Source organism: Mustela nigripes, chromosome 16 (genome assembly GCF_022355385.1).
Source record: "Mustela nigripes isolate SB6536 chromosome 16, MUSNIG.SB6536, whole genome shotgun sequence".
Taxonomy (NCBI): Eukaryota; Metazoa; Chordata; class Mammalia; order Carnivora; family Mustelidae; genus Mustela; species Mustela nigripes.
The window spans coordinates 42,754,296-42,767,345 of NC_081572.1; the positions used below are offsets into that span (position 1 = coordinate 42,754,296).

General features: G+C 37.3%; 1 protein-coding gene and 2 non-coding genes across 5 annotated transcripts in view; all 3 read right to left on the reverse strand.

The window, feature by feature from the left end:
• Window positions 1-13,050, reverse strand: part of SSH2 (slingshot protein phosphatase 2) — a 251,232-nt gene that overhangs the window by 48,966 nt on the left and 189,216 nt on the right. For all 3 annotated transcript variants that reach the window (XM_059380665.1, XM_059380663.1, XM_059380664.1), the window contains 3 exons: window positions 12,125-12,228; window positions 9,543-9,607; window positions 1,290-1,411 (listed from right to left, as the gene is read on the reverse strand). In XM_059380665.1, the coding sequence (XP_059236648.1) occupies window positions 1,290-1,411; window positions 9,543-9,607; window positions 12,125-12,228 (291 nt within the window). The remainder of the gene's footprint in view (window positions 1-1,289; window positions 1,412-9,542; window positions 9,608-12,124; window positions 12,229-13,050) is intronic.
• Window positions 5,741-5,802, reverse strand: LOC132004626 (small nucleolar RNA U2-30). The gene has a single exon (XR_009400580.1). It is a non-coding gene; the product is annotated as a small nucleolar RNA U2-30 (small nucleolar RNA).
• LOC132004627 (small nucleolar RNA U2-19) lies at window positions 6,117-6,193 on the reverse strand. Its single transcript, XR_009400581.1, has one exon. It is a non-coding gene; the product is annotated as a small nucleolar RNA U2-19 (small nucleolar RNA).

The window sequence follows — 13,050 nt, forward strand, 5'->3', positions numbered from 1 at the left end:
ACTTCTTTAAATAGTCACCATGTGGTGTTAATGAATGGGACAGCGTAGATCTAAAGAGATAAAAATGTAAATCAGAGGCCTTAAAATACTAATGAATATAGGCAAGATAGGTGCTCTTAAAGGATAAATGCTTACTGAAAGGTCTATTGCTTAGCCAACACCAGAGGTTAAATCCATGCAGGAGAAAACCTAAATATGGTTTACAAGCCTATGCAATTTCAGAGCATACAATTAAAGGCTGCAAGAGTTATACAAGGTAACAACTCTGGCCTTGTGATCCTTGTGAAACCACAAATAATTTTCAGGTTGACTATACAAGCTTAGGTAAACACTTGTTTGGGAAACCTAATGACAGTGTGATTCTTTTCCTCCCAACATCATGACAATTAGAATCAGTCCTAGTCTCTTCTTTGTGGTTAAATTCTCCCAGGCCTGGGTCACACTGCTAGCTACTACTCCACAGTTCCATTCTAGTTTCAAATCAGGAAGTCAAATGCTTTGAGACATCTGGCAGGATTTCCTGCGGCTTATTATTTAGAATGCAAAGATCTGCTTAGCCACATTCCACAGTCTGCCCAAGGTTTCTCCAGAAGAAGTGGGAAAATAAAAAAGGAGAGCAATAAACTTTAGGCACACAAAAGAGCCAGGTTCTGAGTGTGGTATGATACCCTTAATTATAGGATGCAAAGTGCTGCTAAAGCCAAAGGTGCAGGAGTATAAAAGGTTCTGTTCTGAGTTAAAAAAATCAATTCCCTCCCACCCCGCCCTTTTAACTCAGAAGAAGGAAAAAGGAAGCAAAACATTTGGTAAAAGCCAAGGTGTAAGGCCATGAATAAATGCAAGAGATTAGAGCTAAAGTGGGCTCTCTTTGAACCCAAAATCTACTGATACACTATCACAAAGGGTACGTGCCCTAGAATCAGCAAAGTGAATTATTACTGCTTAAAATAAAGTTAACTACAAAGATAAGGCAGCTTTTTATTTCTGGAGATATAAGTTTAAATCATTTATATTTAAACAATTTAAATCATTTATATTCATTACCATCTAAGGATGAGAGGAAGGTAAGGAATAGTGATAAATTAGGAACCAAAGACATTCATTGATCATTTTCATCTTTCAAGACTGTATGACTAAGATACAGTCTTGTATCTTACTTGTGCTCCCTGGTTTTAGGCATTGAACTTTAAGAGTAGAATAGCATAACATGTTTTTGTAGTAATTCAAAAGGCAACTGGAATAGTTATTTAAAAAGGAGTTTTCTCATCCTTCCTTTCGTGGTACCATACCTGTCATTAGAAGAGAAATCCATTCCCAGGACGATGCTTTCTTCAGTGTCTTGTCTACCATTGGTTGAAACCACTACCATATAGCGTGTTCTGTTCTGGTAAGTACTTTCTAGTCTTACAGCCTGGAAGTTAAAAGACAACAGATGTATTAGGAAATGTAGAAGGTCAGCTTTAGATCATTCGACCTCTTTTTACATCAGCGTCTTAAAGCATGCTCAGGAAGACTTAAATTCTAATTCCATCTCATGTATTAACCATGAAGCCTTCAGTAAGTTACTAAATTAATTAGAGGGAGATACAATAATACCTATCCCACTGGGTTATAAGAATCATATGAAATAGTGTATGTTTACATAGCACAGTGCTTGTCATATAGTAAAAGTTCAACAAATATTGGCTACTAGCATAATTTATAATAATAGCAACTACCAGGGCATTTTTTTTTTTTAAAGATTTATGAATTTGACAGAGAAAGACACAGCAAGAGAGAGAGCACAAGTAGGGGAAGTGGGAGAGGGAGAAACAGGCTTCCTGCTGAGCAAGGAGCCTGATGTGGGGCTCGATCCCAAAACCCCGGGATCACAACTCGAGCCAAAGGCAGAAGATTGAGATCTGAGCCACCCAGGTGCCCCCTGACAGCAATTTCTAATTGGTATTCTTTCAGTGCTTCTCAGAGTCTCCTCTCCCTCAATTCTGTCACTAATCCCAAAGTAGCCAGGCGAAGAGAAAAAGAGACGCAGTCACACAGCTTAAGTGAGCCATTTAGCAAGGCAGAGGTGAGACTGTTGTGGCTATCTTTTTGTTTCTATTCTGATACTCCTAGGAAAAGCTAGGGAAGCACAAAAAGTACAATTGGCTACATTAAAGCTTGTTTCTAATAGAAGCTGATAAAACAAGAATGTAATGCTGACCATTCTGATTTCAAGTACATACATAGAGAGCTGTATTACTAACTTTATGTTCCATAAAGTAATGGAGCATTTCAAACCAAATTCATTTGTGAGACTCTAAGAAAAACTAATATTCAATGGATGAAGGTCTAACCCTAGTGGGATGGGCTAAATGAACATTATGGATACAGCTATGGATAGCAGTAAATGCACATAAGGAGGAATGGAAGAGAGCATGGACTCTCTGATTCTAGGAATTAAATTAAAATATTAATCAGGCGTGCCTGGGTGGCTCAGTGGGTTAAAGCCTCTGCCTTCGGCTCAAGTCATGATCTCAGGGTCTTGGGATCGAGCCCCACATCGGGCTCTCTGCTCAGCAGGGAGCCTGCTTCCTCCTCTCTCTCTCTGCCTGCCTCTCAGCCTACTTGTGATCTCTGTCTGTCAAATAAATAAATAAAATCTTAAAAAAAATAAAATATTAATCAGAAACCCAGTGCAAGTGAACTAGAATTATTAAAAATTATTTTTATTAACATATAATGTATTATTTGCCCCAGGGCTACAGGTCTGTGAATCAACAGGCTTACACATTTCACAGCACTCACCATAGCACATACTGAACTAGAATTTTTTTATAATCAAATCTCAGATATTATTACATATCTAAACTTGGGCTTGCCTCAACAAGCTCTGAGCTAACTGTTCAGTTTCCTGAATATGTTAGAGGCTCTTTTATTCTCTGTCAAGGCTCAAATACAATGGAATTGGAACAGCTGAACTCTGCTCCTGATAATTTATATACAGCTTCTACACCAAATAGTGGCAACTGGTTGGCTAAGCTAAAACTGATAACAGGAAAAAAGAAATAACCTCCACATATATTACCCATCATACAAGTTATTAGGCTAAGTTAGCAGGTGGGCAGCAAGCATTTCTTTGGGATATTCAGGGTAAACACTAGTTGTCTCTTTTTAAAAAGTGAGGTGTTTATTTACTCATAATATCAAGAGCATGTCAAACATTGTATCTTCCTTTGCTTATTAATATCATCATAATTTCAGACCCCAAACCTAATGGGAAAGGCCCCAGTCATTTACACTGATTTAGGACTGAGTAATAAGTGCACCTTGGATTTCTTAAATTCCAAGCTTCTTATATTGAAGCAAGGCACGTAGAGGCCCTGGGACTTGATCATGGACCTCTAGAGAGTAAACTTGGTAATTGCTAATTCCTTTTTTCTTTCTTTTTACGATCTTATTTTTTTTTTTTAAGATTTTATTTATTTATTTGACAGACAGAGATCACAAGTAGGCAGAGAGGCAGGCAGAGAGAGAGGAGGAAGCAGGCTCCCTGCTGAGCAGAGAGCCCGATGTGGGGCTCGATCCCAGGACTCTGGGATCATGACCTGAGCCGAAAGCAGAGGCTTTAACCCACTGAGCCACCCAGGCGCCCCTAGGATCTTATTTTGAAGTAGTCTTTACATCCAGAGTAGGGCTTCAATTTCCAACCCTGAGATAAAGGGTTTCATGCTTTACCAATGGAGTCAGCTAGGTGCCTCAATTAATCCTTACTAAAAGGAAGTGGAGCTTTAATCAGGGGGTCAAAAGTTATGACAGTAATCCTCAACACCTATATCCTAAAGAAGGTTGAGATGAAGTTTCTTTTGTTTTTAAAGATTCTATTTTATTTTATTTGACAGACAGAGATCACAAGTAGGCAGAGAGAGAGGTGGAAGCAGGTTCCCTGCTAAGCAGAGAGCCCAACGTAGGGCTCGATCCCAGGACCCTGGAATCATGACCTGAGCCGAAGGCAGAGGCTTTAAACCACTGAGCCACCCAGGCGCCCCGAGATGAAATTTCTTATAGAAAAAACTCTGCAGGGGCACCTGGGTGGCTCAGTCGATTAGCCTTCCACTTAGGCCAGCATCCTGGACTCCCGGGATCAAGTCCTGCATGGGGCTTCCTACTCAGCAGGGAGTGCTCTGCACCTCCCCTGCTCATGTGCGCTCTCTCTCTCAAAAAAAAAAAAAAAAAAAAAAAAAAAAAAAAATCTTTAAAAGAAAGAGGGGAGGGAAGGAAGGAAGAACGAATAAACGAATAAACAAATTCAGCAACGCTGAGGATGGGCCTGAGGTTTCAAATTTTCTTTAAGGCTTCAAGATTCAAGGTTATGAAATTAAAATTTTAAGAGCCATAACATAAAGAAAAACCTAGCACCCACCTGGGTTAGAGGTTTATCTCATATTCCTCCGCTAGGAAGAAGACTGATAAGATCTAATAATCTAATTTAATTCATGAAGTTAATCAGATAAATGTAATTTAAAATGGCAGTTTGTACATAATACCCTAATATTAGAATTGGCAGCAGTTCCAGTGTTTCCTCAGTCTCCAAATTTTGGAGAATTTGGAATAGATGACTGAAATAAGATAATTCAGGTGTCTCTGACTAACTCCAGTTCTCACTGAAAAGGATACCAATGAAGTTTATTCTACTTATCCAGCCAAAATAATATTTTGAATTTTGAAGCTTCGCAACAATAGCAACTGAGAAAATTATTCCAATTTCGAATGCTTAAATTTGGATCCTATTACAAGTGTCAGGTAGACTCCACTCAGCAATCTAAGGACTGAGAGGTCTGAGAAGTCAGATGCCTCTGCTTTATTTCTGGTAAGAACCCAACCTGTTTGCAAAGCTCATCTACTAAAGAATGATGTTAAAACTTCTACCAGGGGCACCTGGGTGCCTCAGTGGGTTAAAGCCTCTGCCTTCACCACAGGTCATGATCCCAGGGTCCTGGGATTGAGCCCCGCATCAGGCTCTCTGCTCAGTGGGGAGCCTGCTCCCTACCCTACCCCTGCCTGCCTCTCTGCCTACTTGTGATCTCTGTCAAATAAATAAATAAAATCTTAAAACAAAAAACACACAAAGCTTTTCTCAGTAACTAATTTAGATGCTTATAATCTGATTACAAGTAGTCCACAAGCACCGCCTGATAAAATAACTTCTGTCCTCAGCATCATCCAACATCAAGAAATCCTACTCCTTAAGCTTACACTGCACCTTTGCCTTTAATTTCTTTTCACCAAGTCTTACATCATGCTACTGCATGCAATGTTTATCCTTAAGGAAGCCACATTACAAAGTCCCAATGTCTAGACAGGCAGCTCACCCCATCCATCAGAGAGAAAGGTTTCAAAAATATGTAAATATTAAATTCTAGCCAAAAGAACAAAGCAAAGTCATTATCTAAAATTAAAACAGACTTCAGATGTGACACTAATAAACTAAAGAACACTGTTTTCAAAAGCAATAGAGCTTGAGGGAGTCTCAGGATTCTATTATTATTATTTTTTTTTTGGTTTATCTCTATGATATTCTTAAATTTAAAAAATCTCTGGATTATATTCTGCATAACCATTAAAAACAGATTTACTTGTTGACATGGAAAGATATTCAAAATAAAGTGTGAAGAAAGCTGGTTATAAGTCAGCATTTATATTTTATCTCATTCTTGTTTAAAAAAAAAAGGTGCTGACATATACTCTTTTCTTCACTCAATTCTGAGCTCAGTAGAAACCTTCATAGTTATAAAGGTCAGTAGTAAAACCTTTTCATCATTGTTCAAAACTGATTAGCCTTTCATATGCACACATTTCTTCCAATTTCATTCATCCACAGGCAAGTCCTCAGTTATCCACTTTTTGAAAACACACAAACACCCCTCCTCACCCCCCAGACATAGGTCTTATTGTTTTAAGGATTTTATTTATTTATTTGAGAGAGAGCATGAGTTGGGGGAGAAGCAGAGGGAAAAGGACAAGCAGACTCCACACTGAGTGGAGATCACAACCCTAGCCGAAATAAAGAGTCAGCTGCTTAAACAGTGAGCCACCCAAGGCTCCCCAAGTCTTGTTTTAAATAATTTTATACTTTTGCTTCTCAGAAATACAGAGATCAATCAGGGAGACTAGTAGGTCTTCTGATATTCAAATTTGGCTATTTTAATCACTGATCCACTTCAGTAAGAGCAGAGGTCAGAATATCTGACATACACTTATACACACACACGCACATACACATGCACACAGGAAAGACTGGAAGGATGCTTATCCAAATTGCTAAGAATGATTTTCTCGAATATAGGATATAAAGTGATTTTTACTTTCTTCCTTACACCTTCCTGTATTGTAGGATTTTAAAAAATGTTATATTTAGAAAAAAATACTCATTTTCACTTTGGGAAAACATCAATGTACCATAAAAAAACAAAGCCAAAAAAGCCCTTATTTTCTTAAACTCTCCTGCAAAGTACTCAAAAAACATCTCCTTGTATCTTTTCAGCTAATTAGGAATATAAAAGTTACTTCAAATGTTAGGAAAGTTTTTTTTTATATCCCAGTCTTTTTTTTTTTTTTTTATTAAATAGGTCTTTGGTAATGTGCAAGAATAACTAAAAAACCATGGTCTTCATTTTGCCAGCTACGGTTTTCCTAAGTACTGAACTTAATGCTTGTATTAAGTATTAATGCGTGTATTTGGAATGCAAAGCTTCCCTAGAGGAAAAAATGGTTTAGTCTTATTTTCAATGCTAAAGCAAAATGTGGGATTTGGTGCCACTATCTGTTGTTGGGTTATTAAAAAAATAAGGGCAGGACTTTCAGTTGACTATCAAACTTTTAACCTTATGTACAGGCCCCAGGATGAGAATTTCAGCATTCCAAATTTAACTCAAAACAAAAGGCCTTGCTTTGAGTCTACAAATGCTCCTTTCAGTTAGAAAAGTGCTAATTTGTCCAAAGTCACACAATGTATTCACTCATTTTCTTGAAGATGACTCACTCAATAATCTGAAACATAATGACTATGTGTTTGTAACAATTCAAAACAACTGTAAAATGGCTTGTCATTTAAACTGAATTAATTCAGAGGCATCAGTTACATTTTCTGAATTTATATTTTATAAATGTAAAGCAGTTGAAGTTGCATATTTTAGCAGGGCAAGAAAAAAAGTTAATTGCCAACTCTGCCTTCCTGAACTGCTTCTTTAATGCTCTCCTGTGGTTAAAATTATTTTAATGTTTAGAAGTGCAATCTAAATTCCAGAAGGTTATCAAGGAGAAAAAGATAAAGTGATGACAGACCTTGACTTGAACTCTACAAAACCACACAATTTTGGGGAAACTATATACATGGATCTGACGGACATCAAGTGTGCGCAAGTGACCATTACTATGGGTTTTAGAGCAGGGGTTCTCAAAGCACGACTCCTGGATCAGCAGCATCAACATGGATGGAAAACTTGTTAAAAATGCAAATAATTACTACCTCCCCCTCCCCAAATCAAACACTGTGGGTGGAATCCAGCAAAGGGTGGGGGGAGTTCAACAAAGCTCTGCAGGTGATTCTGATGTACTCTAAGGTTTGAGTATCCCTGCGTGAGAATGTGAATGCTTTAAGAACTGTACACCACCTTTGTTCACTTACAAAGAAGTGTTTAAGATAGACATATATAAAAGTATAGACAAGATTTACATAAATGTATGATGTGATTCTCAAATTAGGATATAAAATAATTATGTAAGGATTTCTTATTTCATGTTCTTTAAATTTCAAAGGCTGTTTCTCACTCAACAAAAATTTGTGGCCATTTTAAGATGATGATAGAGGCAGCATTTGAGAGGAAAAAAATGACAGAATTTGAACCCAGAATGATTAAGTGAATGAAAAATCAGTTAATTACCACAGAATTCAGAGACCTGATCAATTTTTTACAGTCATTCTTGTATTCTAGTTATTATTTCTCTTCCTGTCCAGAGCATAGAGATCAACCATTTGAATTTAACATGCCGACAGAAACCCAGTTTCCAAATTACCACCCCAACCTAGAAGAGCCGATCACCACATGGTTAGATGACTGCAATAACTACCTAGCAGATCTCCATGACTTAAGGTGGTTTCTTCCTCCCCACTATTCTGTATTAGCTTCTGAAGAATCTCTTGCTCTTTTTTTTTTCTTTTCTTTCTTTCTTTTTTAGTAATCTCTATACCCAATGTGGGCCTCAAACTCACAATGCAGAGATACTCTACTCTACTGACTGAGCAAGCCAGGTGCCCCTCTCTTAAATACTGTAGCTATTCCACATAATTCATTGCTCCAAACCTTGTAATGTTTCACACTACTGCTTACTGAACAGGTAGAGGTACTACCTCCAACTATTAATAATATAGAGGGTCAGATAGGGAATATAAATGAGTATAGTAGGCCATATGACTATTAAATGGGTAGAAATGCTCTTCACTTTTCATAAAGAAACATACTCATACCATCTTTGTTTTCCTATTTTAATTAAATGTTCTACTATAAGAAAATTAACAGTGAAAAAATGATGACAAATGGAGACACTTGGCTTTAGAGGCTAGGAGACAATAGAATATATGCAGATTATGGTAAGTTAAGAACCCAGGCCATACCCATGCCTGCCCCTTTGGATCTAGCAAGTTTTATCAGGCGAGCATAAGGTCCCAGTATTGCCGGAGTTTTAGATTTTTGAAGACAAGCTCCAAGTATGGATTTTTATGTGAAATCATTCAACTTTACATTCTGGCTTGGAGTGAAAAACAATACCGCTGTGGTCCAAATAAAATATATCTGCCATTTTGAGTCCTCTAGTTTGGAGCATTAAATCCCTATTTAAATGCCCTGTTTTCTGGTATCTTATCTTCCTTATAGTAACAATAAACCCCAGATTTGGGCAACATTTTATACTCTTCAATATGCTTTCAGGTTCAGTTGATCCTCTCAACTGTGAGACGTAGAGAGGAGATGAGAAAGCAGGCTCAGACAAACTAAGCAACCAACATCACATGAGTAGCAAAAGCCTAAGCCCAGGTATCCTTTCTCTGAGACCCGCACAAATCCCTGGCCCTTTTACTCTCTCCTTGTCCAACTTTACATGTGTTTTTGCCTCAGTCAGGCCCTCATGTAGAAGGACGGACTTCCTTCTTTCTGCCAATCTAAATTCATCATCTTTTAAGACCCAGCTCAAGCTCTACTGTATACAGAAAACCTTTCTAACTAGGGCAAGTCTTCGAGTATTCTTTCTTCTGAACTTCAGTTGTTGTTATAGTCAGTAACCTACAAACTGGTGCTTATCAACAGCCTTGAATCATCAAATTATTTCACATAATTTCACATTAGTTTATATTCCCAGTGACATTCTAAGCTCTTGGATGGTGCGGACATGTAATCCTTTTTTGTACCACATAGCTCCCAGCACTCTGTTGCGACATAATAATGACTGCTTAATGTTTGCCATCTTAGACAGTCTTTTGAGTAAGACTTACAATGATAACACTAACTTACCAGCCTGATGTTATCTTCTGGGCGGAGTAATATGAACATTGCTTGGAGATGCTGTTGGAGATCACCTGGTGAAATTTATGAAACAAAAAATAATTATTCTGCATTGTAATGCTAATAGAGAGGATTCCTTCTGCGTTACTAACCAGTATAAAAGAAAGTTCTGGGTCACTGAACAACTATAATTAGACACAGAAATTAAGTGTCTTATATATAATAATTAACTTTAAGTGGAAAAACAGAATGGTAGACTGCATCTCTATACATTCACTTTTAGCCTATACTACATTAAAATTTGCTTTATGTTTGTCCAGTGCAAGATACACTTGAAACCAGTATCAGTTTTGTACTATCGTGGATATTGATGAAAGCAATGGTGAGATGTGTCGGGCTGTGCTTTCAGGCCCACTAAAGCAGCAAGGAGGGAATCCTGAAAAGTGTGATGAACGGGTTTAGAATTACCTCCAACTTTAAAAAAAGCTAACTATTTTGCCATTCTTATTTCTGTAAATCTTCAGTTGCACTTAACCTAAGAAGATTTTTAGATTCCCCTTAGAATAATGTCAGTGGTTTAAAATGATTTCCATATTAGTGGCTGATTTTCAAGAAAGAGTACTTTCATTAAATATAGCGGGTCCCAAGAAATAAATATTCCACTGAACCTAATGTTAGGTCCTTTAATGTGGCCAACCATTATTTGAATACATACATGTTTCTACACATTCCCCAAAACTAAATTGAATTTTTTGTATTAAAGTATTATAGATTTTCTCATACTCCTTATTCTATGCTAGAAAACCTGGGGCTTTGGCTAGTAGAAGATAATTAGATAACGTACTGTTATAAATGATGATAATCCGAGAACAAAAAACTTCATTCATGCCCACCCAGGTCCAGCTCTTTAACAGTCTAAAGTGACTGACATAGCCACCTGATCACAGATGCCAGTGGAACCTGTTCTCATACTCGTCTTGAAATCTACATACAAAATCTTCCTCCATGTAACTTCAACTGTTAACTGTGAGATGAAATACTATTATGTGCAAGAAGTGGTAAGGGGCAGGAAGAAAGAAAAGTAGGTTAGCGAACAGGTACTTGTTTAAAAGGTCAGCAAGTCTGAAAGCCTCTCCTTTCCCCCAACCCTTTTCTTCTCTTAAAGAATAGTTTTCTTGCCTCTCCCAACCCCCATCTCCAGTTCAATGCTGGCTTCTGACCAATTCCATTACTGCAGAATCTTTCAACTTGCAAAATTAAAAAGGCGAATCATCATGTTTGGTCAGGTCTGTTCTAGCACATTTCAAACCCACAGACACAATGTAAGTCTCATTTGTAAGAACCAGTATCGGCTCATAGGTATAAAACCAAGAGAAATGAAGACATATGTTTACACAAGAACGTATACATAAAGATTCACAGCAGCATTATTTGTAACAGCCAAAAATTGGAAACAACTCAGATGTCTATCAACTGGTGAGTGGAAAAATAAAATGTGGCATATCTATACACTAGAATATTATTTGGTCATAAAAAGGAATGAAGTACTGACACATACTATAATGTAAATGACCCTTGAAAGCATTATGCTAAATAAAAGGAGCCTGTCTCAAAAGATCATTTATATAATTCCACTTATATGGAACACCCAGAATGGGCAAATCTATAGACAGAGAAAATAAATTAGTGGTTGCTTAGGATTGGCAGGGAGGGTGGAAGATATAGGAAATGACTGCTAATGGGTAAGTGAGTTTCTTCTGTGGGGTGATGAAAATGTTCTAAAGTTACAGTGATGGTTGTACAACTCTATACATATGAAAAACAAACAAACAAACAAACAAACAACAAAACCCAACGATGAGTGCAAACTTTTAATGGGTAAATTAGGTGAATTATATGGTATGTGAATTATATCTCAATAAAACTGTAAAAAAACAAATAAAAAAGAACAAGTGTGGGAAGACAGAGTGTTAGGTATAAACAATGAAGAGTGACTTAAGTTATACGTTATAACTGAGTTAAGCAGCTGAGGCTTTTTAAAAATTAAGATTCCTTCTGTTCTATCAATACAAACGACCTAAGATTTTTAGGATGATGAACCTGTAGAGGACAACCATTTCTAGGTAAATAGTGGACGTAAGAACCTACTCCAAGTGTTATTGGTCCAAAGATCCAGCTGGCTTCTTGGAAGGTCAGGCAAAAGTCAGGAAGGCCTATCCCTATGGTAAGGCTTCTTACGTGAGCTGGGTATGTGGAAACTCAGGTTTGTTAGTGGTGAAAAGTACTGCCGGTAAGCAAACTGGGAATTTGCTACTGGAAAACCTTAAGTGATAAGTCACATAAGAATTCATTAGAGTATTCTTGTACCATATTATTTTTCCAACACAAATTTATTGAACACTTACTACATATATAATGTATTCTGTTAAATGCCAAAAAAATAGTGAGAGCGAAAGACAAGTGATTATAGCACAATACAATGTTTTTTTTTCACTATTACAAGACTGTTGGAGAAATGGAGATAAGGTTGTCAGCTTTTTAGAACAAAAGGCAAAGAAACCAAGAAAGGAATGGTATATGTGGAACTTTACCTGCATGCTTGTTGCGTCTGTGGCTAATTCTTGGTGTGGATGAGCCATTTCCCCGTGGCAGAAAAAGGGCAGCACCTTTGACAGTTAGAAAGCTCTCGCTGATGCTGTAAGGGAAAAAGTCAAAATGAAATGGATTATTTAAGGAAGGAAATCAGAGTATGATGGAGATACATTTTGGGATTATTCTCTCTTCCATCTTCCAAAGTTCCAATTTCATAGGATGAAGTAAAAATAGAATCAAGAGAGACCCTTTTATTTACACAAACCCATCTAGTCTAGACAGTTTTTCTGAAACCTACGATATTCTATATATATCACATGGTAGCAGTTAAGAATAAAGGCTTGGGAAACAAAAAAGAGGGTAATGGCTCTGAAGTCAGATCGCCCGGGTTCGAATCCTGACTCTGCTACTTCTTACCTGAGTGAATTTTAGGTGACCTAAGTTTCCTTATGGGTAAAATACAGGTAATAAAATGAAGCTATTGTGCAGAGTCAACAAGGATACAGTTTCTTAGAGTAGTGCCCTTGTGCAGACGGATTTTTGAATTCAAAATGCAACTAAGGTATAAAACTCAGTTTTGCTTTAGTAGTATCTCTAGAAATGAAGCTGGCTGACACATCTGAGAACACTTTAGTTGCTTTTAAAACTCCCAAAGCTCTACCATGAATTTAATTCTTAGTGTTTTAAATGATTGCATTTTAAGGTACATAAACATGGGTTACACAAATATCAATACTATAGAAACATCTTCATTTTTTAAAAAGATTTTATTTATTTGACAGAGAGATAGCACAAGTAGGCAGAGTGGCAGGCAGAGGGGAAGAAATAATAAGAAATAATCTCCCCTGAGCAGGAAGCCCTATTCGAGGCTTAATCCCAGAACCCTGGGATCAGGCCTGAGCTGAAGGCAGCCGCTTAAATGACT